This window comes from Anopheles cruzii, chromosome 2 (genome assembly GCF_943734635.1).
Source record: "Anopheles cruzii chromosome 2, idAnoCruzAS_RS32_06, whole genome shotgun sequence".
Classification (NCBI taxonomy): Eukaryota; Metazoa; Arthropoda; class Insecta; order Diptera; family Culicidae; genus Anopheles; species Anopheles cruzii.
In genome coordinates this window covers 45,777,043-45,794,244 of record NC_069144.1, presented here as the reverse complement: position 1 = coordinate 45,794,244, position 17,202 = coordinate 45,777,043, and the positions used below count along the sequence as shown (strand labels likewise).

Here is a 17,202-nt window from a genome sequence, read left to right as displayed (position 1 = left end):
GAAGCACTGATAAGATAACTTCACGGTTTAATGCAAAGTACTTTAGCGATTTGGCTTACAACTATTAACGGGCCACAGAGATTTCGGAACAATCTTATCAAAAAATTACGGAGCGATTGGATCGCCCTCAGCGTTGGCATCGCTGTCGATGAACCGGCGCAACCCTTCGGTTGATGACTTTCCGCATTTTGATTGCATTACAAGCTGCGTACGAGAGCGTACCGCCGCGCGAGTACCGTTTGCATGCTCCGGGATCGCGTCCATATTCCACAGTCCGAATACAGAGTGCGTTTTCGTTTTCCCTGCTCGAGATAACCCTGAGCTGGACCTGTTTTTCCCTCTCTGTCTGTCTGTCTGTCTGACTGTTTGTTCTTCGCCGTCTGCTTCCTCGTTTCACCGTTTGCCGCTATTTACAGAGATTCGAAAAAAGCGGCATCATTTGATTAAGCACTTCCGGTTCTGCAGGAGGCTGTTGCACCATAGCGGACAGAACTTGGCGGCACCTACACTTCGTGCACCGTAGCCTCCAGAGTTGTGGATGATGGTAACGATGACCACGGAAATTGATAAAGACAAAGCAGTGACAGTGATAAGTGCACCGAAAAAGATGAACGCCAGCACGAGCGAAAAGGACACGGACCGGGAGCGCCGCGAGAAGGAGCAAACCACCGGAGCAGAGTCCATCAAAGCGGGGGCGGCGCAGGTCAGCAAAGCGGCGACTGTCGGGGTGGAAGATGGCACCGCCGTGACCGTCCCGCAGATAGCGAGCGATGGCCCCGGTAAGAGTGGAGGTAAGGAAAACAACATCGTTGCTGCCAGCAGCGGGAGCGGCGGTGGAGGCACGTCGGCCGCGAGTGCCGCGGGGACGAGTGGAACGAGCAAGGCCGCCGTACAGCCCTCGCATGCTCACCTAACGCATACGGCCCTGAACCAGGATGCACCGAACATTTTAGTCTATAAAAAGGTAAGTTCTGCGCCGAGAACCGGTCCGGGGCACGTTCTTGTCATTACGCTGTGCGTGTCGGTCTCTCGCCGCAGATGGAAGCAATCGTCGAGCGGATGCAGGGTGAAGAAGGGGGCGTCTCGGTGCGCACGATAAAGGCGTTCATGAGCAAAGTACCGTCCGTATTCACCGGTGCCGATCTGATATCGTGGATAATGAAAAATCTCAGCATAGAGGACGTGAACGAGGCACTCCATTTGGCACACCTTTTGGCTTCGCACGGGTACCTTTTCCCCATCGACGACCATCAGCTGACGGTTCGCAACGATGGCACCTTCTACCGTTTCCAGACGCCCTACTTCTGGCCTTCGAACTGCTGGGAGCCCGAAAACACTGACTACGCCGTCTATCTGTGCAAGCGCACCATGCAGAACAAGACGCGGCTCGAGCTGGCCGACTACGAGGCGGAAAATTTGGCCAAATTGCAAAAGATGTTCTCGCGCAAATGGGAGTTTATCTTTATGCAGGCCGAAGCGCAGAGCAAGGTGGACAAGAAGCGCGACAAGCTCGAACGCAAGGTGCTTGACTCGCAGGAGCGCGCCTTCTGGGACGTTCACCGTCCGGTGCCGGGTTGCGTCAACACGACCGAGGTGGACATCAAAAAGGCGTACCGACGGGGCGCGTCCACGCTGGGGTCCGGATCTTCCGGCACCGCCGGCAACAGCAACCCGATTGAGCAGCTTACACGCCAGATCAAGCTGCTCAAGTTGAAGCTCGAGCGGCGTACGATTAAAATCTCCAAAGTGGCCGAATCGTAAGTGTGCCGCCATCGTTTGCCGTCACCGCCACGATGTGTGCTTAACGCAACCGTTTTGCAATCATTGCAGCTACATTTCCTACTTTGAACAGTACAACGAGTACGACAGCTTTTTGACGCCGCCCGATCAACCGAACCCCTGGATTACTGATAACACCGAAATATGGGACGCTGACCGCACTGCGTGAGTTTCGCGTCGACTTTGATTGAGTTTGCTTTCGGGCTATTTACCTTCGAAATGCTTTTTCTTTTGCAGCAAGGACGTATCGCTGAAGCGTGTCAAGCGGTGGGGATTCAGCTTACGGGAGCTGTTGAACGATCCCGTCGGCCGGGAGCAGTTTTCCAAGTTCTTGGACAAGGAGTTTAGTGGCGAAAACTTAAAGTAAGTTTTGACCAGTAGATGTTGCGCCTTTCGATTGCGAGATTCTAGATGCATTTCTCCGTTAGGTTCTGGGAGTCGGTGCAGAGCATGAAAGCCCAGCCGCAGTCAAAGGTGAAAGAAGCGGCACACGCAATCTATCTGGAGTTTCTTGCACCGGACGCAGCCTGCCCGGTGAACGTTGATTCCAAGTCGATGGAACTGGCACGGGAAGCGGTCAGCAGCGCAGCACCACCTAACCGCTGGTGTTTCGATGTGGCCGCCGCCCATGTGTATCATCTGATGAAGAGTGACTCCTACTCACGATACCTGCGCTCCGACATGTACAAGGAGTACCTGAACGGGTCGAAGAAAAAAATCAAATCCATACCGAACCTGTTCGGTGTGAAACGTTAAAGAAGAACCCGACCCGATGCGGATGCGGTAGGGAGTACTGAGAGTTTTAATAGCCGAATGTAGCTAGTTCGTGCACTGGCGGGTTTGGTGGCGACACGATTGTCGTGCGAGAGTGTTATGTTTCCGTTCCGAAAGGGGATTCGGCGGAACTGTTCATAGAACGATTGTTTTAGTCACGAGCCATAATTAGCTATAGATCAAACGTATTGCGCGTGTGTATCGGTGTGTTAAAGTTGTGCCATTTTCATCGTGTTGCGCATTCGCCGCAAACCCAACCAAACCGCAACCTAACCAAAGGCAAACCAAACTAATGGAATTGTTGATGAATTGCATCGTACATTTTCGTGAAAAACTCGGCACACGATCGATCAGCCCGGAGTTCGATCGATTTGGTTGTAAAAGTCAGCCGGTTACGTAGGCCACCAGAAAATGTAGCGTATCACCATTACGTTGGATATATTCATAGTCAAAGTTAGTGAGATCCTTTGCCAACAGCTCGCAACACCATAGAGCATTGTTAAAAATAGGATGGGAAACCCGGAAGCCGTTAGAAATATATATATATATACAATTAACGTAAGGTAATGAAAACGCAACAACAAGACAAGAGCAAATATTATAATTATATTATTATATACAGAAATATACACACACCGCACCGGCCAGTGCGGGTGCGAGTGACGAAGGAAACGACGAAACCAAGGCACAAATAATCGTAAGACATCCACAAACCGTACTGTAAGCATTCCCAGCATTCGATCGATGAGACAAACAAGAAAAGAGAACTTCCGGTTTGCTGTCCGCTGCAGGGGAGTGGTTGTTTACAGTGGGGGAAGAAACATAAGTGAGAAATAATAATAGAAACAGAAAATATAGAATCGATAAAAAGTAACAATAAAGAAAATATAGAATAAGAAGCAACAGCCGTGTTTTTGGAGGGCCGCAAAAATCTTCACAGCTATTTATTACTGTGACGCTTCGTTTATTCGTTTAATATTGTTTATTCGATAACTGTTGTTTTGTATTGTTGAAGTTCTGTTCGAATGTCTGAGTAACGGTTAATCGAGTTGGGTTTCTTTTCGAGCAGTCGAGCACAGTCTAGCACTGCTGAAGCACCCTGTAATATCATTGTGAAGTGAACTGTCAAATTACATTTTGGTCGCGCTGAAAGAAGTCGCCGTAATTTTCGTCTGTGCAATCAAAACAGGATGTGGTTCGAAATTTTGCCGTCGTTCGGCATTATCACCACCGTTCTGGCCTTGCCGGGATTCGCACTTTATGGTTTGCACAAACTAACGCTGGGCAATGTAAGTACAACGCTAACCTACCGTAAATACTCGCTCGTGTTTCTGTGTTGTTTGCTGCTGGGCTTTACATAACAAACGAAGGGCCCGCAGTTGGTAAGCGAATGTAGTAAATAAATATTGTCTCCGGATCACTTTCAGGCTTATCGGCGCAATACCGACGAACGGTGGGAACGCCTCATGTACACGCGAGACATGCGGCTAACCGGTAACCCGTACCAGTGCAACGTAAGTTTTTCCCTCCTGTCGATTGCCGAGCACTACAATTTGTGTCCCCTTTCCCACAGGGCCTGGAAACGATTTCAGATAAATAATGGACTGCGGAACACAGGATCGTGCAAGAGTGTTGTTACCTTTGATGCTGGTTGGTGTAGAATAAATAGGCCGCGAAAGATTACATCTGAAGTGTGAAGCTTTTTTTATACCGAAAAGAACAGGCGTTCTGTGTAAACGGTTTGTAGTGCTTGCTTTAGCTGTAGTGCATTAGTAGTCTTACTTAGCTTTGTGGTTCTTAGTTCCCTCCATTTCGGATGCAAAAGGTAAGTCCCAGTGTGCGCACATTATTTTCTTACATAAAAAGCGTTCTACAATTTTATTTCCATAAGTATTTCTTCAATTGTTTTTTTTTTCACTATTGTCATTGCACATGTGATGTTAGTTGGTTTGTTAAGATGGCTTTCAACGTTACATACATCGTTTCACTAATGTGTGTTTAGTAGGTGTATACAAGTAGCATTCTTGAGCTAGCTCTTCTTTGGGGGTTGTCCTCTCTATCCATCCGTAGTAACGGCGATTTCCTTCGTCTATGGCGAACTATCCTGGCTACACGAAAAACCAATGCTCTAGCAATGCGTTGAGTAACGTCAACACCAAAAATCGACTTCCCTATGGTGCTAGGGCAGAAGGTCTTTCTGTCTCAATCTAATATCTGTATAAACTTCCTACTTAATCCATTTCTGATGCCTTAAAAATGTCAGCACATGGTATCTTAGCATACAACTCCTAATGCATACTTCCGATGCGTGTTTTTGGCGATCACTGCTTACAGATTCAGGTTAAAAGCGATTTATTTGTTGGCTTTTGAGTGTTTTTATGTACTGAACCTTACGGTTGTTTGTTTAATCGTATTCTGATTAATCTTGATTAACCTGACCACTCTTGCTAATACTCAAGTTGAAAACCGTGCATCATGGTTCGGACAACCGAAAGAAAGGGCCCCTGTGGGGACGCATTGTGTCGCAAAGGTTCTCAAAAAACGAGAACCGTCTTAACAGGACACTACCATGGTGAGCGGGTGCTCCGAAACGCTGGCCTTTTTGCGCCACACCAAACACGAAAGTGGTCGTGACTTTCCACAATTGACTCGGTACTATTATAGGTAAGACAAGCTGAAGTAACGTTCTACACAAAACCGACTGACGGATTGTGGAAGAATGAGTTGAAATGAGGAACACGATTGGAACACCCGAGTGGTGTACGCGGGACTAAAATACTCAATTTTACCTTTAAACTGTATCCAATGCCATTTGTCCTACAAAACATACAATGATTGCAGCGTATCCGTAAATGTGTACCAACGTTTGTAAGTAAATGCCTCATAGACTAAGTGACGGTCCAGAGTCGTGTCTGTATCTGGATGCTGGGCTCTCTATGCACTACATATTAGTCACGTGGTCACGTGTGGAGGAAACTTTAATTTGCTCACCGGCAAACGCCCTAAGGGGTTAATAGGTTTGGTTTTGATTTAACTTTGTTTAGCTCACTGTACTTCGGTTGATTACATTTGAACACTGAATTTAGTTTCGGGTGATTCTGCACTTCCGCGCCCGCATACCACTGAGGACAAACACTACACTCGTTCCGGTTTCGGTAAACCTCTCAAGTCGCTTGTGCAAGATTTTTTTTGCGTGTTTGAGTTTGTTTAACTGTTTTTAAAATAAGCTATTCTTCCACGTAAAAATTGCAAAGCATTGTTCCTTTCGCTAGCACAATTAGCAGCCGCGCGTTACAGTTACACAAGAAGCGGTGGAACACAACGTTTTGTTTAATTCATTGAATTAAATTCTGTTTTCTGTGGTGCTTCTCTGTCATGGTTTCTACATTACGTCCAAAGCACAACTGGCCTAAGGTGAAAAGGGTGATATATTTGAGGGTTGTGCGATCTCCGGTTTTTTGAGTCACTTGTCTATGCTTTACTGTTGAATGTGGCTTGTGGGCGCTCTAGAAAGCAATGTGTTTGTTTCGGCTGATTTTTGTGGTGTGTAGGCCTCTGCCACTGCGGACAGCGCAGTCCCATTCGTTGCTGTGACACTGTGACACGTGCTGTAAGTTACATAGTTTACAAGGTACGTAGCGGCATCTTCACTTCTCCCGTCCGGTTATTACACGCTGGATACGAGCGGTTCGATTACTTTGGCCCTAATTGTACAATCGTAAGGAGACACAATAATTCCTGATTGTTGCGCAGATGGGCACTAAAACGAGGGAAAACTCGCATGGCTCGCATGGTTCTAGCTTTGTACGATAAGTTTCCAGCAATCTTTTTTCTTGTTTTATCGGATCCACTCGAAACATGCCAAATGTTGAAGTATGCTTGAGTATTTATGCTGCTGGCGCTACCGGTGAGATGGCCTGGGTTACACTTTCGTTGATGCTGCACGAACCCTACACGAACTACTGGTCTTACGCTAGTACGGTTTGTCATATGGTTTGAAAGGAGGTTACTCGCTCCGTGGCACATTGCACATGCCGCACGGTTCGGTAAAAAGATATGCCTTGGCTCTCTGTATATGAAGAAATACATAAAATCTATCATATCCTTTTCTCTCTATTTGATTCGTTTGAATAGTTAGGGTTTTGTTTAGAGATATTTAGTGGCGGCTATGCTAGTTATATGCTATGTAAGTGAATCGTTCGCATATTAGCTAATATCATCCTGCTGCTAACACATAGTATCGTGCGTCGTTAACATTTGTGTGAAACAAATCAGTAGCGTGTTGTAAAAATCAATCCTCCATCGGAACGGGTCGCGGGTCTGGGAATGGCTACAAAACACCATGCTGCTCCATCGATCGATGGACTGCGGAAGAAAACATTTCGTGTGTGCTGCTTGCGAGCAGACAATCCAAAAAGCGACAATTCATTGCGTTGTGGTGGTTTTCTGGTGTTCCGTTCCAAGCGGTGTGAGCGGTGCTCGAACGTTTAATAACTATTTGGTTTGGCCCTAGGCACATATATTTCCATATTTCGGCAGACGAGACGAGAAGACTTTCTCCCATCGCCATCCGGTGCTTGACGACGTTTGTGCTTTTGTAGTACTCTGCTCTATGATTTAGTTAAAGCTGAAACCCACGCATATGTATGATTCGGTTGTTTTGTTACTTGATTAAACTTGAATCAGTATTCATTCACTGTTACACTCTACGTTGTGGTATGTTTTGTTGTTTGCAAGTTTAGTTTACTTCACATGGTTTCTGAATTTTTTAAGTTTCTTTTCTATGCAACTCACATTTGTGGTAAAAATCGTACAGATAACGGAACGATAGTAGTTTGACACGGTAGCATAATGAAGCTTTGAGCTTTTACGGGCCACTACGGTTAAAGTGAACATGGAAAGCTGCTGCCTAGGTGTCAAGATCTTGACTCAATAAACATTCATTCGATAATAAACATTCAAAAGCTAACGGAACGGTTCTACTAGACTTGGTGTGAATACTTTTCTGTTGTCTCGTTGTGCTGTCCGATCCCTTCACGATCGTCTCTATCGCGCCCTGCTTAGGAAAAACAATGGAAGCCTTCAAGTATGTCACAGGCCGCTATAGAAATATTTGCTACGCGATAGAGTTTGTGTTTTGTTTCGATCGATGCGTCGTCGATGGATTACATTTAGCTGTGGGTGTATAAGAGTTTCTTAGAGCTTCTATCCATTCAATGCTGGTTGTTCGTAAAATTGGGAATTCTAAATACACTGTTCAGATATGTGTGTGTGTGCACTAAAGTTCGACTACACCTCCCGCACAGGGCAGCCTGGATACTGTCCTCAAGTCAGACTCTAGTTCGTGTGTCCACAAAGTTGACCTCTCGAACAGGGTGCCCTGCCACTGCTGCTTGCCCTCGTTGCTTACTGAGCGTACTGTATTGCAACTAGTTTACATAAGACAGGTTTCGTTCTTAGCTTAGGATATTCGTACTGTGTTGATATACGGTATTATTGTGTTGTGAGAAGTTAGGTTCTCTCCGTGGGGGTTGCGTCTTGTGTGTCTGTCCCTATTTATCATATAAATACATTCACTTTCCGCTCGAATCGCCCTCCCCGGCAGCGGCCAATGTAAGACAGTGTGTATAAAAAAGTGACGGAATCACTACTATAGCTGATCGAGTAATTTATTGTGTGTGTGTGTGTGATTTAGTCGCACTTTCGCATTTATCCGCTATAGCTACAAAACTTGTACACAATATATTTTACTTGTTACTCTAGTGTGGTTCTAGTTCGTATTTCACTCTTTTATGACGCTGCCCATTTGCGTCCAGTACTCAACCTCTCGTGGGGGATAAATTTTCATTGGGTCCGTGTGCCATTCGTTCTGCATCAGAGATCATGTGAGTGAGTGGATTTTTGAATTTTATAGCACTCGTTACCTACGGTCACTTTTTATGTGGACATAATTGTACGCCCTGCTAGGGCACTCGCTTTAGAAATATACTACTATAAAGATCTATCATTTAGATAATGGTTCTACAATATTGATATTTTTGATGCCCATTGGGTAGTTTATATCCCCACATATACACTTCAAAAGATGAAACGGAGACCCTAAACTGTCACACATCAACGCCCGGGCCACCACGGCGAGGCCGTGCACTACTTAGGTGATAGGTGATTATCCTCAGTTTGTACAGGATTCTACTGCGCCTACGGGATACATACGGGGCGGGAGGCATACACTCACTAACACGGTCACAGGATACAAGAAGGAGGATATGTCCCACACACCAACCATTGTCCAAGCTAACCGCGGGGATCAGAAGCTTTTCTGCAGCAAACGTGTCCTGTAGGGGTCAGGTATGTGGGGTAAAAAATGGGCTCTTATACGCTACGGCATCAGTATTCGATTGCAATCCACACAGTTCACCACGCACACCGTGTGTCACAATGGTCTCTTATTGTCCGTTTGCTTCGGCTTTGCACATGTCTGACCAAACCTGCACTCAACCGAAACACAGGAGTAGTCCTGGTAGATTATGCTTAGGTTTGATATTTGTTTAAAGTTGCCTTTACTGATAAGTTACTGGTTTGTTACGATTTACTATTGTCCGCTCACACACGCACACATATCACGCTCAATAGTATAAAAATACCTTCTAATATCTCTCTGGGTGTAATTTTCATCTGTGTTTTGCCCTGCTTGAGTTTATCTATTTAAATACGTTCACATTGTGTGTTTTATTGTCCATCGTTTTTTAATCATGCCCTTATTGGTTTAGTTAATTGAGACACATTCGTTCCCCACTTTGTGGGCACGTCTTTTAATGTATAATACTCGGATATAACACTTTCACATCAAACAACGCCCTGGGGTTGCATTAGGTTTTTGTCTTATTTTTTTTCGTTTCCTCGATTGGATAATTGATGAATTGTTGTTAGTGCGTGTTGTGCGCCATTTCTTTCCACTTTCAGTGTGGCTCCGGTAAAGCAAGAATGGGTTTCTGTCTATTCGATGCGTCGCTCAATATTCCTACGGAGCAACGGTTGAAATACTTTCGAACGCTGGCTATGTTGTCCGAATGACCTATGAGCAACTGAAAATATACGTATAAAAATGTATATATTCGTCTACGTGAAAGCTCCAAGCGCAAGTAGTAATCCAACCCATTAGACCTTCTTTTAACGGAACGATCAGAAGCACGTTATATGTAAATAATTTAACACGTCTAAAATCGATAGTTGTTTAACATACGTTTTCCACCCAACACCGAGCAAGCGGGCACACCCTGCGCTGGTCTTTTTGCCGGTTGGCCGGCTGCAACTTTCATTAAATCTCATCCTAATGCAACAACAGTTCATTAATCAATCGAATCCTTCCGTGGGGCGATAATATAAAAACAACAATCAGAATCATACGGCCGGTTCTTTAAAACGGTTCTCGAATGTGAATTAAATCTCTCTCCCTCTTCCTTTCTCTCTTTCATTCGACCATATTATCATAACATCCCTGAAAAGCTCTCACAATTTTTGCCCATCGTCCCCCCAACGTGTAAAATCTACATTCCTTAAACTCATCAAACAGGATTCAACCATCCCAAACGGCGGGTGCCCAGCGGCTTTTGCATGGATTTGGTGGTATTGTATAATCATGCTCTAAGTGTGGCTCCATCAATGTCCTTGCTACTTCCGTGACTCTTTGATAACTGAATGATAATTTTTAAGAAGGGCGGGATTTTCCCAACAACAATCTGCTACACAGCCACCCAGAACCGAGGTCAGTCAGCTAACGGTTGTTGGCCGCAGCGGAACCGTGCTTCCGCCGTTCGTCATGTGATAAATCATAGTTCGTTTCCGTCTTCCGGGCCCAAATGTATGTATATTTATATATATGCACAGCAAAAATAGTGTAATATTGTTTCTAATTTATATCAATAACTTTGTTGGTTAGCTTTTGTGTTCATTTCTTCTGTGAGTTTTACTCAATATTATTGTCACAATTTCAATCTAATCTAATCAAAATAGAAACTGTGCCGACCATTTATTTAACGGTCCGCGGCTGTCGGTTTCCTTTTCGTGTTACCGTCACACGATTGAGCTTAGAGTTTTGTGCTTTATTGTCCGGGTTACGCCTTTTTTGTCACAAATGACTCACAGTTGGTTGTCTTCCTTCAACGGGTGCATTAGTTTAACGTGTGCGCTTTCAATAGAGAGAATATGTTGGGAAGTTTTATTGTCAACACGGGTACTGGTACCTTTTGCTTCTTTTCACTTTCAGCTGTATTGGATTTTCGAACTCTCTATGTGAGGGTTTAAAATGTTACTTTTTCTGGTTTTGGCAATATCCGGTCGGATATTTGAACAGAGGTGACTCGATGGACTCGACGCGATTGGTATGCAAGACTCGTCTCGGGTTGCTTAGACGAGGATGGCTCGTTTGGAAGGTGACATTTGAAAGCTGTGCGGAAACGGAATGTGCCAACTATTTGACAAGTGTGAAGCGTAGACAGGGAAAAGAAATAACGGAGCTACCGCCAGGCGGGGATTACAGCCATGAGCCACGTGTATCGTAAGTACGTTGTCGTTGTAAGATTTGTAAGATGAAACAAAAACTAGTATCGGGCAGACCGCCAGATTATTGTCGATTCACGTTCAGGTCTAACCGGTTCTCTTTGCAGCTTTGTTGTGCCCAGTTGTTCCGTCCTCCGCATAGCAATAGACGGCGCAGTGGTAGGGCGATTATCGGCCGATCGTGTCTGTTTGCAGCACCGAGTGGTTGTTGATTTGTGACATGATCCACGGTATGAACTTCGGCACATTGGCGTAGACCCCGGGCAGCTTGGGATGGGCACAACGCACCCCCCAGGAGACAATGCCCCCGACGAACCAGCGGTCCTTTTCGTTCGGATACGGACACAGCAACGGACCACCGGAATCACCCTGAGAAAAATTGGAAATGATTTCCCATTTCTTGAAACGCGCCCCAAGAAGCCGGTACCGGTATCCTACCTGGCAAGCGTCGCGACCCCCTTCCTGGTATCCGGCACAGATCATGCCTTCGGTCACGTTGAACGTTTCCAGCCACTCGGCACACTGGCTGCGGCTGACGATCGGGACAGTCACCTCGTTGAGGGTGGGCTCGTACGATGCACCGTTCGGTGTGGCTGTGGAAATGTGGACCGCCCCACCCCGAGAGGAGTGCTGTGATTAAGATGTCAAACGGACCCCGAGCGAGCCGCCAAAGGTGTTGCGAACCACCACAATTTACACCCAAATCCCTTCCCAAAGGGATTGGCCACAGTTTACGATGGGATGGCATCACCAACAACCCAACCCAGCATCCAGGTTGGTACTGAAGGGGTCGGCATTAGGTTCGGCCAGAGTCGCAGATGGTGAAAATATTTCCACCGGAAATTGGATTTCACTCATCTATTTCCAATCAACGGACCTGTCGTGTGTGTGTGTGTGTGATTTCTGTTCCGTTCCTTTCGTTGCACCCCCCGTTACGGTACCCCACAATTTGGTCCTTTTTCCCCGGGAACGAAAAAAGCAGCGCACCAACAATCTGGCGCATTGTGTGCGCGTTTTGGACACAAGGAAATGCAACCGTAACCTGGCGCCACGTGCAGCCCGCAAGAAGAGCGTTTGGTACTTACAGTTACGCTCTTCCCGTTTGCCCCACCCGACGACGGTGCAGTTGATGCCGGTCGGCAGCTCGCGGATGTTTGGCGGCGGTAGGCATACCGGCAGCAGATGCTCGTGGAATGCCACGCGAGTAGCGAGCTGAGGAAGCCGAAGAAAGCCAAGCGAAGAAATGTAATGCCCGCAGCTCAAGGCCAACCCCGTAAGCGCTTACCTGGAACAGCGCGATGTCGTTGTCGTGCGGAATGAGCAGGTTGTACATCGGGTGCGGGATGACCGTTTTCACCTTCACCTTCTGGCCGTAGTAGGTGTGCGAGTGGCGCCGCGTGATCCCGAGCTGGATCGTCCAGTCGTTGACGTTGCGCATCGTTTGACTGTGGTGGGGGTTGGAAACGGACATGTCACATTGCTGACACCGGGAACTGGGGTCAACCCCGAGACCAGGGACTTACTTTCCGATACAGTGCGACGCCGTCAGAACCCACTGGTCGGCAATCAGCACGCCGGCACAGTAGAACACCTCCTCCGGGCCACCGAGGATGGCGGCAATGAACGGCCAGTCGCCCGGATTGGACGTCGAGCCTCCCACGATCCGTTTGGTCGCCTTGAAGTACTTCTTGTTCGGCACTTTGCCACACTCTGTCGGAGACGGAGCGCGTGGGTCAGATCTCAGACCTCTCGGGATCACAGCCCCCCGGGAACTTACCGAAATTGGAGCACGTCAGTTCGGCCACCGGGTAGCGCGAGTTGATGTCGCAGCTGTTGAACTCCTTGATCAGGTTGGTGTGCTTCTTCTGGTACATGCGCCACATGGCCGAGGCGTCCTTGGTGCTGATCAGCGTCCGGTTGGAGCCGCGCATCGCCGTGCGGCTCGAGTTGACCGAGCTGTAGCCCAGCAGCGAGCAGATCATGGTGGGCGAGGTGGCCGGATCCCAGTTCTTCACGCAGGCCGGTGCCCACTGCTTCAGGTCGGCCTTGTACACCTCCAGTGTTCCGCGTCCCAGGTCACCGTTTCGCTCGCTCAACCGGACTGGCCGGAGAAGAAGAAAGACACCCCGTCATTAAACCCACGGGAACATGGGCGGCCGGCGGCACTTACTGCAGTTCCGCTCGTCCTGCCCGAACGGACAGTCCTGCACGCCGTCGCACACGTGCTTCTGGCTCATGCAGCGCCCCTCGCCGCAGTGGATCGCATCATCCCCGCAAAACTCGCAATGCGCCTCATCCGTCTGGTCCTGGCAGTCGACGTGTCCATCGCACTTCCAGTCGGTCGGAATGCAGCGCCGCTTGTCGCACAGGAAGCCCGAGCACGCCATCGGCCGCCGGGACCGGATCATCGATTCCTTGTACTCGGCCATCCCGACGCACTCCTCCTGGTCCGAGACGGCATTGTTGAACACTTCGCACCGCAAGTACTCGGGCAGCTCGAGCCCAAAGACGTCGAAGAAAAAGCTACATCGGCGCATAGTCTCTGCGGAACGGAAGCAAACCGTCAGGGCGTGTGTGAGGAGCCCCGTGACCCTACGCAACTTACCACTACACAAATTTTCACACGGCGGTACGGTTGAACCGGAATGACCGCATTTAGGCACAAACAGAGAGCATAAGAACAGTGGGACAAGCTCGTAGCACTGCACATCGACCAGCGCCTCGAAGAGGTCAATTTCCTGCGGGGGGGCGATTAGACGTTAAAGCGCTGCTTAGGGCCAGGCCCCCCGGCAGGGACTTCGCAGGCGGAGTGTGTGTTACTTACGATCTGCGCCTCCAGCTGGCCAAAGTGTCCGATGTAGTTCGGAAAGACGGTGTAGTTGTAGGGGACCCGGTGCTGCTGGCAGAACTTCACGATCACGGGCAGACAGATGCCGGGGGCCGGATTGCGGTCGCCCCGTGGGTGGTACCCGAGGGCGGGATCGTACGGCACCCGGGATCCGGGCCCTCCCGCTGGCCCCGACACTGAGGAGGATCCGGATGAGATGGCGTTGATGGCAGTGCCACCATCCAGCGACACTGAGGACGCTGGAGGCACGGCCACCGCCGTACGGGTGATCGTTTGGTTGACGAACTTGATCGTCGGGTACGCGTTGAAGTACGCCGCCAGTCCGCCGGCGATCGCGAGCAGTCCGACCGCGTTGAGCAGTATCTGGCAGAGGCGAAACTTCAGCCGCCCGCTGGTGACGTACGGGTTGGAGTTTTTACGAGCCTTCAGGATCTGAAACTTCTGGAACGGGAAAGAGAACGATCGCCCATGAAACGAATGAACCCGCAGGGAAGCCGACCCCGGTGCTACTGTACCTTGTGCTGCAGGCTCACGTTCGAACCGTTCGAGAGCCGCACGATGGTCTGCAGACTGGCCGGGGTCGAGGCACTCTTGATGATGGCCGCGGTTCCGTTCGCATCGCCCGGACCGGCGGCACCCTCCTTGGCGATCTCGTCCAGGTTCTTCGCGATCGCCTTCGACACCTTGGGCATCTTGGCGGCGTGCGACAGGAGCGGCGCTTCCATGATCTTCGAGTTGTAGCTCGGGCTGGACGTTTGGCTGAAGCTGTCACTCGAAATGCTCGAGTCCTGGCGCATGCTGACCCTCGGCGGCACTGACCGCATCGCCGGTGCTCCAGCGACACTCTCGGCGACGGCGCTCGTGTTGTTCATGCTGCTACTGCTGCTCGTGGTGGTGATGGTGGTCGTCAGCGTTCCAGTTCCAGCGGTGGCCGACGTACTTGCGGTGACGGTCGGCGACACGTCAACCAGGGCGGCCAGGCCACGGATGCTCGACCGGTTGTTGCTGGGCGGCTTGCCGTTGGACGCTGTCGTCGAGCACGCGAACAGCGAGCTCTCGATCGACTTGCCCTGATAGCTCGGGCTTGAGGTAATGGAGAACGCGTCGCTCGGGTCCTGCCGCTGGCTCGGTTGCAGGTGCTGCCCCCTGGACGGTCCCGTCGGTCCCAGCATGTGCTGCTGGCCGAGTGGCGGTGGCCGATGAATGTTGCGCCGTATACCGAGCGGGCGACTGTACAGCTCCTGCAGGCTCTCGAGGGCCGACTTGTGCACCGTGGCCACGTTGTTGAGCTGCGTCGGCTGATGCTGGAGTTTCTGGAGCTTCCTCGTCTCGAATGCCTGCTGCGATCGAGACGGTGGCAACGGAGGCGTCATGCGAGATCCGCCCGGTGGCGGCAGCTTCGGTTGCATCACGATCCCGGCCGATCCTGGCTTGCGGGTCGGGACCGTGGGCAGTTTGCGCGATCCCTTCCCGCCTTCCAGGCTGCGCGGCGAACTGTCGTCGAGCGAGCTCGGCGACACGGTGCTAGTGGCGCGGATCAGCGGAGACGTTTTCAGGTCAAAGTTGAACACGTTCTTCTTCAGGCTGAAGGGCGAATCGTTCAGCGGCAGCGACTCGATCGTGTCGGTGCGGTGCAGCTCAGACGACAGGAAACTGTCCAGCGACGACTGGGTGTCCTCGGACGAGAACCGGCTGCGGAACGACGAGGAGGTGCCCTTGGCCGACGAGCTGCTGCCGCCGGTCAGGATGGAGCGCTCGGTTTCGTTCGCCGACACGTACCCGGTGTCGATGGTGGTCTGCGACTTGTTCGAGTCGCTCGACGAGCGGTTCGACTCGATCGACGCCATCTTCTTGCCGAAGATCACGAAGTCATCCGGCTCGCCGAGATCGTCGAAGCTGGTCGCACTGACACTGTGACAGGTGCCGCCGCCGACGCCGCCACCACCACCGCCGTTGCTGGTGATCCCCGGCGTGTTGGCGGACCGATCGCTCGCACCGGCGCTCTTGGCGCTCTTCGGGGCCGAGTAGTAGCTGAACGATTGATCCTCGAACGCGGACTTGCACAGCCGCTCGGAGCGTACGTACTGGGCGTAGGCCGCCTGCTGTTGCTGCTGTGTCGCTTGGTGGTGGATCTGTGCCTGAAGTTGCTGCTGAAGGACGTGGTTTTGCTGGTGCTGCTGCTGCTGATAGCTATCCAGCGCCAGAAGCGAGGCACGCTTCTGCAACTCAAACGACGACTCCGATGGCTTCCGCGGAAAGTTACCCTGGAAGGTGCGCTTCGGTACCGGGGGCGGCACCAGCGGACCGCCAGGCCCCGTCAGACCCTGGTTCGATTTCTTGCCCTGCCGCTGCGGTATCTGGAAGTTGTCGTTCTCGATCATCGGGAACGAGTCGGACGAGTGGCGCCGGGTCCCGTTGCCCTTCGGTGGCGGATTGAGGTGGATCGTTTCGTACAGCTTCTGCTTGTGCTCGAGCAGATCGAGCAGCGAGTGGTTGGGCAGCGCTAGGCTCGATGCGCGCGTCACGCCGCTGGATAAGGGACAAAACAACAATTCGTACACAGAACCACTCCACTGTCGTTATCAACGGCGCCGCGGCTTGCGCGCGTGTGTGTTCGATGGGTCCCTGGGCCCAAAACTTACCGCTTGTCCCGGTCGTCCAGCAGGCTCCGCTCGCCGTAGTTGAATGGACCCGCGTCGCCGCCAGCGGGGTCCGGCGCGTACGAGCAATTAGCGAATGACGACGCCATCATCGTGCGCGGCGCGAGACGTTACACTTTTCGGGTTCGGGTTGATGGAAATCACAGACTTGAGTGCGAGAGCGTGCGAAAGCGAGAACGAGAGAGATAGGCAGAGATGCAGATTAGTTCCGCAGAATCAACAGGCGGCTGTGGAGTGATACTGTCCGGGCGAGAGAGCGCGAGATCGGTTCTGGGTTCTGGTTTGTGTCTAAATTCAACGCAGCTCAGCAGCGTATTGTACTCTCATTAAGCGCGGCCCCACACGACAATGGGCTTACGCCAGACGCCACGACCACGGTCTCACTACAAGCTGTCACACTCTGCAAGTCGAGTATCGCAAAGCGGGCGCATAAGTTTGTTCCGAGTGTAACCGATTCGCCTCTTACTCCGGCTAGGTCAAAAATGGTAGCACAACCCTTACTTCCGGCTGGGGGGTCCTAATCCGAACGATGGTGGCAATTTTTCCAACCCCGCCGGGGATTCTATTACACCCGGGGACAAA

The 17,202-nt window shown here is 50.5% G+C and overlaps 3 protein-coding genes across 4 annotated transcripts; 2 read left to right on the top strand and 1 right to left on the bottom strand.

Moving 5' to 3' along the window:
• Positions 1–541: 541 nt before the first annotated feature.
• Positions 542–3,396, top strand: LOC128277856 (regulator of G-protein signaling 7-like). 2 transcript variants are annotated; one of them, XM_053016440.1, is made up of 6 exons: positions 542–660; positions 787–964; positions 1,039–1,757; positions 1,831–1,944; positions 2,017–2,142; positions 2,208–3,396. In XM_053016440.1, exons 1-6 carry the CDS (start codon positions 542–544, stop codon positions 2,533–2,535), a joined length of 1,584 nt encoding a protein of 527 aa, XP_052872400.1. In that variant the 3' UTR covers positions 2,536–3,396. The 2 variants fall into 2 exon arrangements, with proteins under 2 accessions (XP_052872400.1, XP_052872399.1); XM_053016439.1 differs by having other exon boundaries at positions 550–964.
• Positions 3,397–3,676: 280 nt separating this feature from the next.
• On the top strand, positions 3,677–4,236 carry LOC128267829 (uncharacterized). Its single transcript, XM_053004765.1, has 3 exons — positions 3,677–3,842; positions 3,981–4,067; positions 4,127–4,236. Exons 1-3 carry the CDS (start codon positions 3,744–3,746, stop codon positions 4,151–4,153), a joined length of 213 nt encoding a protein of 70 aa, XP_052860725.1. The 5' UTR covers positions 3,677–3,743; the 3' UTR covers positions 4,154–4,236.
• Positions 4,237–11,280: 7,044 nt separating this feature from the next.
• LOC128278228 (uncharacterized) lies at positions 11,281–16,712 on the bottom strand. The gene is made up of 11 exons (XM_053016906.1): positions 16,603–16,712; positions 14,476–16,489; positions 13,937–14,401; positions 13,718–13,850; positions 13,283–13,654; positions 12,890–13,213; positions 12,636–12,822; positions 12,398–12,557; positions 12,198–12,324; positions 11,551–11,705; positions 11,281–11,481 (listed from the first exon to the last, which is right to left on the bottom strand). Exons 1-11 carry the CDS (start codon positions 16,710–16,712, stop codon positions 11,281–11,283), a joined length of 4,248 nt encoding a protein of 1,415 aa, XP_052872866.1.
• Between the last annotated feature and the right edge of the window lie 490 nt (positions 16,713–17,202).